Below are 18,701 nucleotides of genomic sequence, written 5' to 3' on the forward strand. Positions count from 1 at the left end.
ACACATATGTACATAAGGAAGAAGTAAGGAAACAAATATCTTCACTTTAGATCAAGGCATCATGAGACCAAGCCAATTACCATGGTCGTCACCCATATGTATCGTGCCAAAAAAAACAGATTCCTCCGGTAAAATAAAGTGGAGAATAGTGGTAGATTATAGGACGGTCAACGAGAAAACAATATTAGACCGATATAAGATTCCTCATATTACCCATTTGCTTGAAAAATTGGGACGATGTCAATATTTTACTACCCTCGACTTATCGAGCGGATTTCATCAAATTGAGATGACTGAGAAAGACATTCCCAAAACAGCATTTAATGTGGAAAATGGACACTACGCATATGTAAGAATGCCATTTGGACTTAAGAATGCTCCGTCTACTTTCCAACGCATGATGGATAACATATTAAAAGGACTGCAAGTAGAGATCTGTCTCGTCTACATGGACGTAATCGTGTATTCGGCATAACTGCAAGAACACATTATAAATCCCACAAAGGTATATTAACAACTAAGAGAAGCCCGAATAAAAATCCAAGTCGATAAATGTGAGTTCTCAAAAAAGGAAGTCAATTTTCTAGGACATGTAGTCACACAAGAAGGAATAAAACCAAATCCAGTCAAAATAGAAGCGATCGAAAAATACCCAATTCCGAAAACAGCAAAGAAAATAAGAGGATTTCTTGGACTCCTGGGATATTATAGGAAGTTAATTCGAGATTTTGCAAAACCTCTAACAAAATGCTTGAAAAAGGATGCTAAAATCAAACATACACCCGAATTTGTAGAATACTTTAACACATGCAAAAAATTATTAACGAACAAGCCGTTATTGCAATACCCGGATTTTTCCAAACCATTTAATCTCACAACAGATGCCAGCAATTACGATATTGGAGCAGTACTTTCCCAAGGACTAATTGGCAGTGATAAACCAATTGCTTTCGCTTCCAAAACATTAAATGACACAGAAACCAACTACTCAACAACAGTAAAGGAAATGAAATTTTAGCAATTGTGTAAGCAACTAAGTGTTTCCAAATCTACTTATTTGGAAGGAAATTTAAAATACTTTCAGATCACCGACCCGTGCAATACCTATTTTCCTTAAAGCAACCGAACTCAAATTAGTACGTTGGAGACTAAAATTAGAAGAATTTGACTACGAGCTAATTTAAAAAAAAACAAAGTCAACACCAAAGCAGATGCATTGTCTCGAATTGAAATACACACAAAAAGAGTAAGGACATTGATTCACAAATTATGGAAGTTTTTGATGATTTAGGCAACAGGGAAGATGATAAATGGTCAACATATAATAATCCAGATGAAGATCGAATAGTCAACAAGATTGTAATGAAAAAAGCAAATCAATTATTCCCAGAAAATATCTCAGACGATATGGCTGAAACAGAAGATTAAAACATAGACGAAGACGGAAATAGCCACAAGAGCCACTTAACTGTTACAATAACCAAATTATTATCAAACCCGTCCACTACAGTCCACGACCTCCAACAATTGCTCAAACTTTTCCTAATAAAAAGCGTTATCATATTCAACTATTGAAAGACCAGTTACAAGCCGATAGATACTATAAAATTTTTCAAGGAGCATTTCAACCCGAAAAAGAAGTATGTGATTTTATTTGAAGATGAAAAAGAAGTCTTTGCAGAAATTTACGAAATTATCAGAAAAACGTGTAAAAACAACGCATATGACCTGATAAAATGTAATCTTTTATTGGAAGATGCTAACTTCGAAGAAAATCAAAAGGAACTTATAAGGAATTATCATGAAGGAAAAATTAACCATAGAGGAATAGCTGAAACAAAAAACCAAATAAGAAAACGATATTACTAGTCTAATACGAAGAAAGACATAGAAGATGTCATAAACTTCTGCGATATATGCCAAGAAAATAAATATGATAGACTTCCTGCCAAGCCTAAATTTATGGTTACACCAACTCCTACTAAACCGCTAGAAATAGTTCACATCGATTTATTTCAGGCCAATGGACAGAAGTTTCTAACCATAATAGACGCATTTTCGAAGTATGGACAAGCCTACCCAATAGATGGACAAAATGCCATCAATGTACTCATCATTCAATCTTCGCTTATCCACTGCTGGACATAGATCTCCCTCATAATCCAATGCACTCAACGCTCTATTAATTTTTGTAACACACCATGGACTCCCCACAATGATAGTAGCCGATAGTGGTACAGAATTCAAAAATGGGGTAGTACAAGAATTTATCGACTTTATTATCGAAAATAATACTAGATAATTATGTACAAAATCATAGAGAGATAACTAAAGAACTATACAAGGAAGTTAACCAGGATATACAAGAAAACAAAGAAAAAGTAATCGAAAAGTGAAACAAATCGAGACAAGTCCCCATTACGTATAAACCAAGCACAAAAATTTATACCCGGAAAACAGTCACCAAAAACAAATTACTTCCGCGATATTCTGGAAAACTTAATAACGAAGTGACTGTTAATACATTGAAAGCTACAGTTCATAAGAAAATATAAAACATCAACCTCAAAAGTCAAAAAAACAATTCTGAATCTTCCCGAGAAAGATTACCCTGACAATCGAAAAGGAATTGAAGACCAAGGACCTAAAAGACAACACAGGAATAATTCTCCTCAACCTGGTACAAGCAAAGATTTACATTTCTAACACAAAACCAAGAAATAATAAAGTAAAAAAATAATATCAACAGGAATCTCAATAATTCATTTTTGACATTGGAGGCAACGACTATTCTGGACCAATTAAATTTAACTCCTCACATTATCCAGAGTTACATATATTTGAGAATATCTATCCCAGATAAACTGCTGGTGCTTCCCAAAATTGGGATCACAGAAACTCAAACCATTCAGGATAGATCACAGCTACTTAGACAAACTCCATAAACCCGCTAGGGAAGAAGAGATAATTAACCCAAAATCGTGTAACCATAGACATAACCATTTTTGGACAACTCCTGTATATATCTTTACTAAGATTATCTGGCTTATATACGTTACAGGTACAAAATTCCAAACTTACAAAATCCAATTCCTTGTCTGGGGAAAAAATTGCAAGACAGTTGCTGCCTATCCTCAAAGCGACACTACTAGCTGCAGCTTCGAATTGAAAACGATAGGTTTCCCATGCTGCTTAGCCATCGATGTTTTAAAATTTTTCTGGCTGTAATTGTACCTGGCTTAATGATGAAAGATGATAAAGCGGTTTGTTCAAATTTGAAGTTAGTTACTGAAACAATATTAGACAAAGAAACATTGTCTTTGTAAATCGTTTTATTGTTGGTCAATTTAATTTTTTAAATTTTTTATATATCATTTTGTTGTTTTTTCATAATTTATCTATTCTAGTAAAGAATAGTTAATATATAATATTCTCTTAGTCAAATTAATATCAGTAATTTGACTTATTTCCAACTTCAAATTTTCGTGAATTCGGCATAAACGACTCATGATTGCTACCTCTACTTGTTTACGCCTCTTTTCCTCTTCTTGTCTACGCTTCTTCTTTAAATATTTATCTTGTCTACGCCTCACCTTTAGATATTTATCTCGTCTACGGTTTCCCCACAGTTCTTCCTCTTTTGGTCTACGCTTCTCATTTTCCTCTTTCTCTTCTTGTCTACGTTTCTTTTCTCCTCTTTTCTAAGTTTTTCTTCTTTCCTACGATTTTCCTATTTATCTTTCCATTTTTAAAAACCATGAGGGGGGTCCGGACGCGGACGTGTTCATTTCTTTATCAAAATCAGTATAATGTTGTATTTACCATTAACAATTATTAAATATTTCTTGGTCGCACCGCTATCACCAAGGTTACACTTTTTTAAAATTAATTTAATTTAACACCAACATTATTAAAGTACTTGTTTACAATACGTTAATGACATCTATAAACTTCAAAAACTCAAATACCTACTACTGTCCTCCAAACTATTAACAACATCTTTTAATATACACTTTCTGAAGTTTCAAACTTCATTAGACTTTTCATAATTTTTCGATGATATCTTGAATATTCTATAATTTTATTACTTTTTCTTTTTCGTCAAGGGACTTCTTCTATATGGGATTACCTAACAGAAATTTCGTAACAATATCATAAGTGCAGTTGAATCATCAGCTATTCGTAACGAAATGGAAATCACTCACAAATCAACAGTTTTATAATCTGTAAAAGTGGGCCCGTAGTGTAAGTGCAATATTTACCCTCTGGGTAAGTGTATGCAAATCTATATTTGACAAAATTTCATCAAAACACTACAGAACAATAAATCCACAGCCGATTAAAAACAAAATAAATACAACAGTTGACAGTCGTTACCAATGTTCTCAAGGGAACCCAAGTATATATACCGTCATGCTACCATGTTTTAAGGATTTATTCAAAAACGGATTTCCATTTTTTATAATATATATATATATATATATATATATATATATATATATTCAGGGATACTACAGTATTCACTGCCTTCCCTCGCTCAACCGTTTTCATCTCTCTCTCTGTTGTTCCATTCTCCATCGTTTAGGCCTCTCTTACTCATGGCGTCGTCTACTTCGTTCCTCCAGGATGTTCGGGGTCGTCCTATTTTCCTCCTTCCTATGGGGCTCCATTCAGTTATTCTCTTTATCCATCTGCTGTAACTAGTTCTTTTTACATGTCCATACCACTTTAGTCTTTCTTGTTCTATGTATGTTATTATGTCTGTTTCTATTGATGTTCTTTGCTTTATTTCGTCTTACATTATGTTTTCTTATATAATCGTTTATTAAAAAATGTATCAAACATTTAAGATTTTTTAATAGTAATACTTGAGGGTACCCTAATCTACATATTAGCAAAACAGTGTTTGTACGAGCAAAAGACTACGTCTTTTTAATGGATTTCCATAATATATCCAAGTATATTTACAAATATTTTCAGACGAACTCTTATGCAAATTGCGTAGTTAATTCGGTTTGTTTAAAATCGAACCCTAAGTAAACGCCATGACACTCAATGTAAACTCGGTTCGCTATTCACAGTCCGAACTGTCTAGTGAATTTAGTAATTTTTTTTTGCGAAGTTAGTTACTTTTTGACAGCCTAAAAGTGGCTGGAAATTACTATACAACCAAGCACACGTACTCATAGTCAATATTAATAGTAAACTAACTAAATAGTAAATAAAATAGAACTTTGCGAATTACCGATAATAAATATTTATTTATCTGCACCATATAATAAATATTAATGTTAAATTATAACAACTAAAATATATTTTTTAAATATATACTACCCAAAATTTGATGTGTTTAGTATACACTTCCACTATTTAGAATAATTCTTCTTTTTTTAAACAAAGTAGTATGCAATAGTAGGATACTTTAGCTATTAATACTGAGAAGTAGGAATTGTTGTGTTGTAGGTTTCCGACAATGAATCTGTCAAAATATGCCCGACCTAAGCGGATGGGGTTTAGTATATTCTATACTTATATCCTAGAATTAGCGGAAATATTATTTGATTAAACTGAAAGACATGTCATCTGACAGTGTCAAAATCATGTATTTATATAGAAGTATCTTTTATATATATTTTACAATATCACTTTGCTCTTTTGAAGACCCAATGAACTACCTTTCAATAAGAAAAAACAGAGAATGGTTCAAAAATGTCACCCAAGGGGGAACGTTAAGGAACCGATATTGTTCTGTTTGTTGTATAGACACAAGTAAAGAATATCTAACGAAAATTTGTGGAAAACATACCATGTGTTTATATCCAAAGGAGACGTATGGTTCTGGCTGTAAAGGTGTGCTAGATATTCCTTTTGCTCAGGAAGAAATAGACGCCATAGTTGATGCTCATAATACAGTAAGCTTGCTTTAGAATAGTTTTAAACGACACTTAGCAGATGTATTTTACTGGAAGTCAACAATATTATATACATCATTGATATAAAATGGGTATTTTTTATACAAGCGGTGGACCATATGATAAGCAACATTTCTTTTAATTTTTTATTTTAACATGGATAAATATATTCCTGATTTCGGAAATTTTTAAGTACTCGGATGGTCGTTTTCTAAACACACATTTTTATGTCGTTTTTAACAGCAAATTGTCAGTTAATTTTGATGAGCAATCACGAGATATTTTTACTATTCTACTTTGCTCAACTTTATCAATATGTTTATTCCATTCTTTATTTTTTACCCATGTTCTAATCGAATCTACTTTGCGCTGCTTACTACTGCTTTCACTTCTTTCCTATCACATAAAGTTTTGCCCTATATTCTTCTAAATATTTACATTTTTTTTGTTTTTATTACTCGTTTTATTCTACTTGTATCAGGCTTTGTCTCTGCAGCGGACGTGATAATGTGGAGTATTTTTGTCTTAAATTTTAGTTAGGTTTTAATGTCTATATCATGATGATTATTTCTCCACTTTTAAATAGCTTCTTGCTTTATCGACTTTTGCAGCTTGGCGTCTTGTGTTATTTTATCTATCGCTGTAGCTAGATATCTTTATTATTCATTATTTTTTACATAGCATTATAATAAACTTTCAATTTATATCGTATCGGTTTTTTAGAAGTAGACATATTTGCTTTTTTCAGTTGCTATTACACTATTCAAACTTTTCCAAATTTTATATCCTTTTTCTTTGCAAACTTCAAATATTAGATCATCCATAACGATAATAAATAGTAATGGGCTTTTTAAATCACCTGATCTAATACGACTGCACGGGGTTTGTAAATTGTTTGTTTAGTTATACAAAATCGGAGATTAATCTTGTATTTTAAACTGCTAAGTTAAAATTATTTTCTGGTCCGCGCTTAAAATCATTTTGATGTATTTTACCAACTTTTATATAACATTTTATCCAAAAATCTGTAACGAAATACCCTGTATTTTAAATTTCTAGTAGAAATTTACCGTATTATACTTTTCGTTACTCTACTCAGTAAACAATAGTAAAACTAATTTATGTTAACAGATAAGGAATAGAGTAGCCCTTGGTCTAGAATACAGAGGAAATCCAGGTCCACAACCGCAAGCCTCCAACATGCGAGAAATAGAATGGAATAGTGAACTCGCTAACACAGCCCAACGATGGGCTTCCCAGTGTATTTATGCACACGATATCTGTAGAGATAGTGACAAATACCCTGTAGGGCAAAATATTGCCAGAGGAACCTTTGCAACGAACTACGATATTTCGTTCATTGCTGGTTGGTACAAAAATATACAATGGATAAATGCCAGTGATGTCTTGAATTACCAAAATACGTAAGTATTTTTACAATATAATATATATATATATATATATATATATATATATATATATATATATATATATATATATCATCATCATCATCATGTGCAGCTTTATCAACCGTTTCCAATTACGGTGCAGCATAATAATTGCATATATATATATATATATATATATATATATATATATATATATATATATACAGTTTTGGTGGGTTGGAGTCAATAAAAGGGTTATTAGAAGACTAGTTTTTATTACTAGAGCTTTCAAATGTGTTTACATTCTTTTTCAAGAGCTACAAGAAAATGTAACTGATAAAGTGGAAACAAAAATATTGTAATAAATAGCTCACTAGATAAATCTAGATTAGTTAATTGGAACTGTTAACTTAAATAACTTCATTAACATTAAGTTCTTAAATGTTAAATAAAAATTATATTGAGAGGAAAACTGCTGAGACGAAAATAAATTATTCCCTGACTACATATTACAAATTAATGGTCAGAAATATTTGAATTTTGGCCAAAGTCGTTATAAATAAATTATCGATAAAAGGGAATAACATCCTCTAAAAAATCTGAAAAAAATATTATTATTAATTAAATTTATTAAAATTAATAAAAAAATTTAAAAATTTACTTTAATAAACAAGAGGTTTTAAAATCTATTAATTAAAGATTTATTAAAATTTGCTCTGAGAACTTTTAAATTTCAAGTTTGGTGGAAAATCGACCAGCATAATGTGTATACATATATCAATGTTAACATTATGAATTTCAATAAACTTAAAATTTTAATTTTAATTATGTCCAATAAATACTTATTAATGGGTTTAAAAAAAAACGCCCATTCTCTCATTTAAATTTTTCAAATTCAAAAATCACTACTGCACATTCTCGTTTCATTTGCTCTTTACAAAAAACTATTTGAAAGCAAAATTTTGAGAAATTGTAGAACATTTTTAAAACGTCGTAAAATACTTTATCATCATTTCAGTGAGGTTCAGTTGCCAGATAATTGTGAAAATTTTATTGAATATTCTTTGTGTTCTGGAGTCTTTTTGAGCCTGGAAAACTATTAGAGTTAAAAAGGCTTGACTGAAGAAAAGTGAATAAATTTATTAAAATTGTATACAGTAATCTTTCTCAAATTTTTACAAATGAAACATATAATGTAGTATCATATTACATGGTTATCACAAGAATAGCACAAGGAAGGATGGGGCGTTCAATGATAGGAGTAACAATAAAAGACAAGATGAGAAACGAAGACCTTCAAAACAGAACCAGAGATACAGATGTTTTGGAGATAGCTTGAAGATTAAAACGGAGATCTCCTGGTTAGGTGCCAAGGATGAGTGATGGAAGGTAGATACGCAAGGTAACCGAATATGGACCAGGAATAGATAAACTAAACAGGAAGACTTTCCATACTGCATAACACTTAAAACGGTCTGACGATTATGATGTCTAAATATATAATCTTCTTAGACCATGCTGAAAGCTTAATGAATAAATTATTATCTGTGAAGAAGAATATAGTTAAAACTTTGGGTAAAAATATACAAATAAACTTGTTGGTCGATAAAATCAATGTTATCAAGTACCATGGGAAGAAAAATCATTGTATTTTTTTTTAAGAATTTATGATGCGGCTTGTAAATAAATATCAATATTATATAATTATTGCATCAAAAGATTTCTGTTGCCTTATGTATTATGTTCCACGTTTAGCAAGAATCAGAATTCTGTTGCAAATGATGCACTTAACTTATTTGTTTAATTTACTTTAATAGTATAATTAAAATAACTACATAATTTAAGTTAACAAATTTTGGACACATATATTTAAATATTATTTTTAGAAAAATTACTTTTAGATTAAACAAAGAACTGTTTAATTACTTTATTAAGAATTTATAGTTTTATTTTTCTAAATCCAGGATATTTCTTATTTAGTATCAATAATTTATTACACATGTTACTTTCTCCAATAGAAGCCCAAAAAATTAAACGTTGTTTTAGATCTCTTGGTGCATATCAATCCTACACCCAACTTATTTGGGCAGATACCTACGAAATTGGGTGTGCAAGAATTGTTTTTGAGAACGGATACGAATCGAATGTTTCTTACCATGAACATTTCATTTGCAATTATGGTCCTACTGGAAATATAAGAGGACAGCCTATATATAAAATTGGAACTCCTTGTTTAAGCTGTCCAGAAGGAACAGGCTGTAGCATTACGTATTCAGGTTTATGCCAGAACGAATTTAGTTATGAAATTGAAGACAGACCTTTTAATTTTATAAAAAATGAAAATAGGAAAAATATTAGTTATATCAAAGCAGAGTTTCGAAATTGTAGCTCCAAATATCATACATACATTACTTTCTCCTTTATTTTTTTGATTTGCTGTAGGTTCGTATAAATTTAAAAAAAAATCGTAAGATTATTTCTGAAAACTGTTTCTAATTAATTCCCTACTAGACTGGATTAAACAAAACAGGACATTAACGCAATTATGGCCAGAAAATTTAAAAATATTGTATTACGGTATTTTACAATATTAGTATACTTTTTATATGCGGGCTCTATAATTTTTAATTTTAAAAGTTTTTCTATTGGTGCGTACGGATTTTTTTACGTCATATGTTCGAGCTGCTTAAATATTGATTATGGGTACAGTAAAGTTAATTTGTAGGTTAAAGTATCCTCTTCGACAATGTACGCAAGTCCTTTGGGCCGAAACCTATGAAATAGGCTGTGCAAGGATTTTATTTCAACATGTTAACGGAGCAAAAACTTCGTATAGACAGCATTTTCTATGCAATTATGGACCCACAGGGAACATACCAGGAAAACCGATATATAAAATTGGTAAACCTTGCACACGATGCCCTACATATCTGGGGTGTGGTACAGAATATTTAGGATTATGTAGCATTAATAAAAATACTACTTATATAAATGACGACCGGAAAGATATCGACTGTACAGACAAAAAGAAAAAATGTACCAAAACAGAATATGTAAAGTATGAAGTTAAAAATGGTACTAAAAACCTAACAACTATGGAAATTGACTTATTTATTATATTATTTTATATATATTGTGTTACTTGTTAGACTAAAGTTTTTTATATTTTTACTTATTTGAACCTTAATAAAAAGTTCCGTAAGAGTATTTGAAGTCGTTTATACGTTGTATGTTTTTTTAACTAGGAAAGAAAACTACCCTAGTTATGTGGAAACATATGTAGATAGGTCTTGACGGTGTCTGGAATTAAGTTTGTAGACAATTGCGCATGTATAAGAGTAGCTAATAAACTTAAAATCGCATCGTAATATGCTGGTGTTTACAAATTCAACCGAGAGGACAGTTCTTCTCCTAAGGTATAGATATCCGTGATACTTCTACGCTACCAGAAAGGTATTCTGAATCATTTACTTTGTATGCGTATATATATATATATATATATGAAAATTACTTAGTTCTCGGGAAGAATATATACATATATATATATATATATATATATATATATATATATATATATATTATATCACTCAGATAGCCAAGCGGACGGTCGCATTTTAGTTCACTACTGAAATGCTCTAGTTAATGTGTGTTCAAAGGCTGGCTCGGTGTACAGAAAAATAAAAAAGGCTAACTCAGCAGTTCTAAAATGAATCTGCAGCATTGATTACTTTGTTTTAAGTTAAGAAAATAACATTGAGCTTATGGTGATCAGTGTTGCCAAAACTCTCAGGCAAATGTTGTTATTAGATTGTCGATATATGACTCATTCTAATCAGAACCTTATTTTCTGCTGTTTACTTTACTTTTGGTACATTTTCTATGGGCCTTAGTCCTCCTTCCGCAGCTTCTTTGAGTATTTTAGAAATAGTACTAAAACTTACTCCCGTCATAGCACTTACTTTATCGGATAACTTCTAACACTTTCACCACTTTCTAAATTTAGATAATAATTAAATACATTTAAAACAATTTGTTTTACACGGATGTCCAAGATATTCCCTTGGCTTAATTTTTGAATTTCCATTTTCAATTAACATTTAACTGTAAAGTCAGAATAACTACTGAAGAACCTCAAAGCCTTATTATCATTATGTAGTCAAAGAACGACATAAAATTGCTGACATACGCACACCGTGTTATTTTAAGTTGCAATTAGTAATTAGATATATGCAAAGCAGTCCGTTTAATTGCTTATCTTTAACAGCCGGCAAAATGCATGATTTAGTTAAGAAATAATTTCTACTGATTTCCATGATTCATAGCATATGGTATTCTCACAGAAAAATAGATAAACTGTAGTTACTATAATTAAAATAATATAAAATAAAATTATCTTTTGTAAATACTATTTATTTAATTAAAATCATTTTCCCTACTTTTCATCTCGTGTTTCGAATGGCCATTTTTCATTACGTTAAAAAACATTAATTTTAATTCATGTCTGTGGAAACGAAAATACAAATAATACAACCCTGAATCGTACTTGTGTTCATCGTGGCATCGCTGCGCTCTATCGTCCATAAGAATTACACGGCCCTATCTCCGCAATGTTATTTTCTTAACGTGGAACTCTCTATAGTGTCTGATTGGCCTATGGTGAAGCAATAAGGTAATGGATAAGACTGTTTGAGTTCTTCGAGAGACTGATGGACATTTAATATGACAACGAACATTTTGCACATAATGTAGGGTTTTCCGATGAGGAAATTTCTGCTCAAATGACAGATTTAACGGCTTAAAATAGGCTTATATGCACATTTTTCGTAGACGGAAACTTGGCGGGTGACAAGGTTTCAGTGTTCCGTGTTAGTCAGTTTTTGGTTTCAGTGGTTCCAAAATCGATGGATTAGGCGTGGATGATCCATAGAGTAAGCTGCTCGTTTTACGAACCTGAACCCCTTAGATTTTTTTCTTATAGTTATATAAAATCACTTGTTTACATTAAGCGACCAGCATTCTTACAGGATTTGAGACAAAGAATTATTGATAAATGGGAATTAATACGTAAAAGCTATCTTTTTATGACCGGCGAGCATTTTAAATACCTAAACTGATTTTTTTAAATTATTATTCTCATTGCTTATAGTAAATAAGTTTACCTATTTTTTAAGTATAAAGTGACTGACTTTTCATTTTAACAATTTTTTACCAAAGTTGGTATGTCAATTGGAAATAAAAAGTTCTTTTAAAACCTGCAAAATTATACAGGGTCTACTGTTTACATTAAATAAATTGAGACTATTCCGGTGAAACCGAAAGTAGGGTAGTATGTGTTATGTGTCGTTGTACTTGCACGCAGTTTCATAAATATCGTCTTTATCGTTTCAAAGATATTAACTTAGTTCCATACTTTATTCCAACCCTGTATAGGATCTCATAGTAAATTTTCAATTTTTATGTCATCTACTTTGAAATTTATAATATATGTCAGAATTGTTAATATGAATGGGTTAGATTAAATTTTAATTTATTATTTTTTTATATTTTAAACACGATTTCCGAAGTGGAAATCAAAATGTCAAAACAAACTTATTTTAAAGTAAAATTGTGGCTTATTTCCAGTAAAAATAGTAAATTGAACAAGAAAATAGCTTCAGAACAATACTAAGGGAGCGTAGTTCGGTTGCAGACTATTTATCTGACTCAAATACGTTTTAATCATCACAATCATGGTTCTACAGGCCAACCTTTAGCACAATAAGTCAGGTTGGGCAAAACTTACTGTTGCTACGAAAAAGTTTGATTTTATCAATACGAGGACCCTAGGTATACCAGTCTCAAATAAAATATCTATCTTGACATTGGCGGAGAGCTTATATACTAGTATAGCAGATCCACCCGTAAATTCTGAGAACTTATATATTATTAATAAAAGGCATTAAAATGCCAACTATCGGCATTACTTAATTGGCCTTAAAATAACGCAAAGTAAACATCATTATATCATTATGATATTCATACTGTGTTAAAGAAAAATTTATGAAACTGAGTTTTGAAATGATTTATGAAGGAGAGGTATCATAATTGCTTTGCATTTAAGCAATTTATTCAGCGGCAAGCCAGAGAAATTACAAGTTTTTTAGAAATGAATATTCTAAAACTCAAAATGAATATGATTTTGTTTTACACAGATTTCACTGTTATCCAGGGTGTACATAAGTTACACATAAGTAAAATGTTGTAAGTATTAACTCTTTAGTAACATAATAACGCACTAAGTTCAAATTGAATAGATTCTAGATTTTTAAATATGCATGGTACAATGACCACAAAATATAATACAAACGTCTAATATTAGATCACCACTTCCTTTCGTGAGAACTTGTCGGTGTAATGCTTCCAATGTCCAATTGAAGAAAAACATCGCCCTGTATGTAATGTAAATCTAATAAAAATCTGCCTTTTTGGTTCGACGGATCAAGCAAATATAGTAAAATACTTATCAGCATCTGTTTGTCACTTCGTTTCTGGTATAAATCCTATTGGCCATGTCGTCCCTTTATCTGTGGGTGATTTTTCAATCGAAAAGTTGGCGCTGCTTTTTATTTATTCAAATAAGGAAACCTGAGTCTAATGGCTTCATCATTTCTCTTCAGGATTTCCAGAATTGTTTTTATATCATTCCGAGAAAGAACCGTGAAAAGTAAACGAAGCATTTCTATGTAATATCGATCGGGGATAAAATTGGCGCTTTATAAATGTTTACAAAATAACGTTGTTAACTTCAGCTTTGAAAATTAAATTTAAACAACTGGTTATAATCTAAAAGGCAAATAAAAGTTTACGTAAAAGATAATTTTCAAAAAATTGTACGGAAAGACGTAAAAAGCAGTTTTTCTGTCTTCCGTCATTTAAATCGCAATATATCTAATAGATGACACCATACTATAATTAGCATCTATATAAAGACATATCTGTATTTGGTATTGCGGCTGCAAATAATCACGATGAAGTTTTAACATATCAGATGGAAAGATATTTTCCATACACAAACGTCAACCCATTATAGTTAATTTAGCTGTTCAGTTGGTGAATGTACAATGTCTTTATTTCATGAGAAAAAACGCAACGCAAAGAGCTAAATAATCACCAACGATAACGTTGAAAAGTTATCTTTTCTTTGAACATAAGAAAACCAGTCAATTAAAATTAGACACTTCGACAATGTAGAGAAAAAACTCAGTAGAGTTTTGTCATCACATTATCGTTACTACTCTATAACGCATTTAGTGTAGATATAAAAAACATATAACGTTTACAGTGACAATAAATTAATTAAAGGGAGAAAACCTACCACCACTCTCAGTAGTTAAATTACATACATGGTGATAATAATTACTAATAATCAGACCACTAGGAAAAATAAAAGTCATCGATGGAAAGAAGTATATGTCGACTAAGATAAAAATTAACTTTAAAATTACTAGAACAAAAATGCTTTATTGGTTTATAAAGAAAAAAGAAGAATGTTTTTATTAGTTATTGTTTTATGGATCCGACGTTTTTAATTGACCGAAGAACGTATCAAGCTTGTGGTTTATCGATTTAATTGTTTTAAATTGTTTTCTAATAAAATATTTATGGTTTATTACGGTGATAAATATTTATTTATTTTTAATACACTTAAAAGAGATTGAATTCGTCAGGACATGTCGGTACATAAAATTTCCAGATTAATATGCATTAAAGTTGATAAAGTCAACATTATATTCCGAAAGTATACAGACAAAAAACTGCCCAGTCTAATATGTCATTTTGAAATTTAAACTTCCTTAAAAAATGATCTATACAGGGAACAACATAGAATTATAAGATTTACTAAATCACATAGTTTTTAAACTAGGCAGATGAAATGTGAGGTGAATATATGAGAAATACCAAAGAAGTGATACCGAAAAGCAAGTAGAAAATAGTTTATATCAAATCCAACATCGCCAAGAAAGAAATAAATTAAAAAAGACACATCTAATCAATAGGAAAACAAAAACTAAGTAGACAGAATATTGGATGGACAAAGTATACAAGCGAGCCCTAGACTAGAGAAATAAAGAATAAATATTAGAAATGACAGATAACAATAAAGCAAACTATGATGCTAAAAAGAAAGAAGCAAACGAGTATGGAGACGAAAAGAGAAAACAATTGAAAAATGGGTAGAAATATTCGAAAAGTTTATAGAAACAAAGAAGTACTTTTTTATTTTATTTTATTAAAAAAAGGTAGGGAAAGTTAGCGGATTTGGTCTGATTGTACACCAAGTAAAAACATAAGATATAGCAATGGGAGAAGAAATAAAAGAGAGTGATAATAATATGAACTAATGAGGGAAATTACAAGTTCAAAGACGTAATGGAAGTATTTAGAGGTCACAGCGAGAAATAGAGGGGAACTTTGCCTCTAGTAGTTGCTGGGTAAATTAAGTAGCTCTGTTACTATCAGTGCCCAAGACCGGATAAAGGAAGAGGGTTTGCGCCAGGAAGGGCATCCGGCAGTAAAAGACTTGCTAAAACCATGGAAAGAAGGAATATGGAAAATAGATTATACGCTAAAGCCCTGCAAAAAATAAGCTAGGGCTACCCCTTAGAGTACAGAAGGGGCCAAAGAAGCTATTCCTGAAAGTTGCAACTCTCAACGTCGGAAGCATGATAGGTAAAGGAAGAGAGGTATTGGTGTACTTTGTGTGCAGGAAACTCGTTGCAAAGGTAATAAGTCGAAAAATCTTGGAGATAGATGCAAGTTAATATATAGTAGTTCGAACAGTCATGGCAGAAATGGAGTAGGTATTATTTTAAACAACGAATGGAAGTAACATAGTGTACCTAAGGGTATCAAAAAGAAGTGATAGAATAATGAATATTCAACTGGATATAGGCAACACCTACGTGAACATCATATGTGCCTACGTCTCACAGGAAGGTTGTGAAGAACACGAAAAGAAAGAATTTTGGATGTCCCTTGATTGCGAAATGCTCGAGATTCCAGTAGACGAAAAATATTTTATTAAAGGTGCTTTAAATGGGCATATTAGAACAGAAAGAGCAGAAATAGAAAGAGTCCATGGAGGTTTAATAATGGGAATAAGAAATGATAAAGGAAATAGTGTGATTAACTTTGCAGTGGTATGGGATTTTGCTGTCATTAATACGTTCTTTATGAAGGCTGAAAGACTAAAGAAATAACTAATACCATAGAACAAAATAAAAGCCTTAAAGTTCTAAAAAACGAAAGTTGAAAACAGGAACCAGGAACATTTATTAGCTAAAAAATAGACAAGGACATGCTGTATATGAACAACAAGAAATTATGAAAATTATCGAAGAGTACTGTGGAACATTATATCCTCGAGATGCTCACATTCCAGAGGTGGAAATTCCAGCCATACAAAATAAGGATCACAGGAACTTCCAGATATAACCGAAGACGAAATCGAATCAGCGTTGAAAGATATGAATAACAGCAAATCACGTGGAGAAACTGACATTGTAAGTGAAATGCTAACATTAGGAGGCGAATGCGTCATAAATGCTTTAAAAACCCTTAATAATGCCTGCCTCTTTGAAGTAGTTACACCAGAAAAATGGAATAGTGCCGTTATGATAATATTGCACAAAAAAGGAGATGTAACAGCAATTGGAAACTACAGACCTATCAGCTTGTTATCTCATTTATATAAGTTCTTTATGAGAATAATTACTAACAGACTGGAACCTAAACTGGATTTTCACCAACCATTAGAGCATGCAGGATTTAGAAGTGGCTTTGGAACGAATGACCACCTACAAGTAATAAAATCCTTAATAGAAAAAGTTACAGAATACAACAAGCCATTAATATTAATATTTGTAGACTTTAAGAAAGCATTTGACTCAGTCCAGCATAGCTCCATGTTAAATAGTGAAATATTGATCATAGATACACAACTCTTCTATCGAATATATATATATATATATATATATATATATATATATATATATATATATATATATATATAGCCGTACACCTAACGGTAGAAAGGCTTAGGACTATGTAAAGTAAAGATATAATATATATATATATATATATATATATATATATATATATATATATATATATATATATATATATATATATATATATATATATAATAGCGCAACAGCTGGAGTTACAATGTATTATGGCAACACAAATACATTTCCCTTCGAGAGGGGTATTAGGCAAGGAGATACCATATCTCCTAAGCTATTCACCGCTTTGTTGCAGAGCGCTATGAGAAACAATAATTGGGAGAATATTGGAGTCAACATAAATCAAGAATTTCTAAACAACTTGAGATTTGCAGACGACATAGTTCTTATTGCATACCGAGTAGATCATGCCTGTCAGCTTCTTCAAGACCTTCAGAGTTCGTGTACGCGAGTTGGACTTAAAATTAATTTCTCCAAAACACAATATAATATGACCAACATAGTACTGGCGAAAAACATCTCAAATAATGGCACGCAAATTGAACAGGTGTATAGCTATAAATATCTGGGCCACGAGATTAAATTAGGAAGAGATAATTAAACAACGGAGCTAAACAGAAAAATAGGACTGGCATGGGCGGTTTACGGAAAACTGAGAGAAGTCTTTAGATCAGATATTCCCATGTGCTTGAAAAGGAAGGTCTTTAAACAATGTTTACTCCCAGTTCTAACGTATGGAGCAGAAACATTGACCCCTATCAGAAAAGTAATCAATAATATACAAGAGGCACAGAGAGCGATGGAGAGGTCAATGCTGAATATGTCCCTCAGAGACAGAGTATCAAATACAATAATTAGGAGAAAAACTGGTGTTAATGACGCAGTTCAAAGGATTACAACATTGAAATGGAACTGGGCGGGGTATGTTGCGAGATTAAAAGATGGAGGATGGACGAAAAAAATTCTGGAATTAAGACCTAGACGATGCTCATCGTAATCGAGGACGTCCTCCTACAAGGTGGTCAGATGACATCAAGCGCATTCATCACAACTGGATTCAGGGTGCTCAAGATAGAATGCATCGGAATTATTTACTGGAGGCCTATGTCCAGCAGTGGACTCAAAACGGCTGATGATGATATGAAGGCTGAATACCAAAATGTTACCTACGATAGGGGGGAAGGGAAGTCATATAGATTTTGTACTTTGTAGAAGAATTCAGTTAATAGAGGTTATCAACTGTAAAGTGATAAAGGGTGCGTGTGTAGCTAGTCAACACACACCGTTAATAGTGGATACGGAGATAAAGGTGAGGCAGAAAGAAAAACAAGTAAGACACTAGAAAGTAAAGTGGTAGAAGTTAAAGGATAAGGATTTGGCAATAGTATTTAAGAGTA

The 18,701-nt window shown here is 31.5% G+C and overlaps 2 protein-coding genes across 3 annotated transcripts; both read left to right on the top strand.

The window, feature by feature from the left end:
• The first annotated feature begins 5,587 nt into the window (after positions 1-5,587).
• LOC140442698 (venom allergen 5 2-like) lies at positions 5,588-10,691 on the top strand. 2 transcript variants are annotated; one of them, XM_072533685.1, is made up of 3 exons: positions 5,588-5,912; positions 7,044-7,336; positions 10,026-10,691. In XM_072533685.1, the coding sequence occupies exons 1-3, from the start codon at positions 5,601-5,603 to the stop codon at positions 10,447-10,449; spliced, it is 1,029 nt and encodes a 342-aa protein (XP_072389786.1). In that variant the 5' UTR covers positions 5,588-5,600; the 3' UTR covers positions 10,450-10,691. The 2 variants fall into 2 exon arrangements, with proteins under 2 accessions (XP_072389786.1, XP_072389787.1); XM_072533686.1 differs by lacking the exon at positions 10,026-10,691 and adding an exon at positions 9,347-9,983.
• A 5,518-nt stretch (positions 10,692-16,209) lies between these two features.
• Positions 16,210-16,539, top strand: LOC140444502 (uncharacterized). Its single transcript, XM_072536260.1, has one exon. It carries the CDS (start codon positions 16,210-16,212, stop codon positions 16,537-16,539), a length of 330 nt encoding a protein of 109 aa, XP_072392361.1.
• Positions 16,540-18,701: the final 2,162 nt, after the last annotated feature.

This window comes from Diabrotica undecimpunctata, chromosome 6 (assembly GCF_040954645.1).
Source record: "Diabrotica undecimpunctata isolate CICGRU chromosome 6, icDiaUnde3, whole genome shotgun sequence".
Lineage (NCBI taxonomy): Eukaryota > Metazoa > Arthropoda > Insecta > Coleoptera > Chrysomelidae > Diabrotica > Diabrotica undecimpunctata.

Bases quoted from the DNA above. Each gene is read 5' to 3' on its own strand.
- LOC140442698 (XM_072533685.1), top strand. From the start codon at position 5,601: ATGTATTTATATAGAAGTATCTTTTATATATATTTTACAATATCACTT. The intron at 5,913-7,043 runs GTAAGCTTGCTT...TTATGTTAACAG, and splicing joins TAGTTGATGCTCATAATACA to ATAAGGAATAGAGTAGCCCT. The intron at 7,337-10,025 runs GTAAGTATTTTT...GTTAATTTGTAG, and splicing joins GTCTTGAATTACCAAAATAC to GTTAAAGTATCCTCTTCGAC.
- LOC140444502 (XM_072536260.1), top strand. From the start codon at position 16,210: ATGAATATTCAACTGGATATAGGCAACACCTACGTGAACATCATATGT.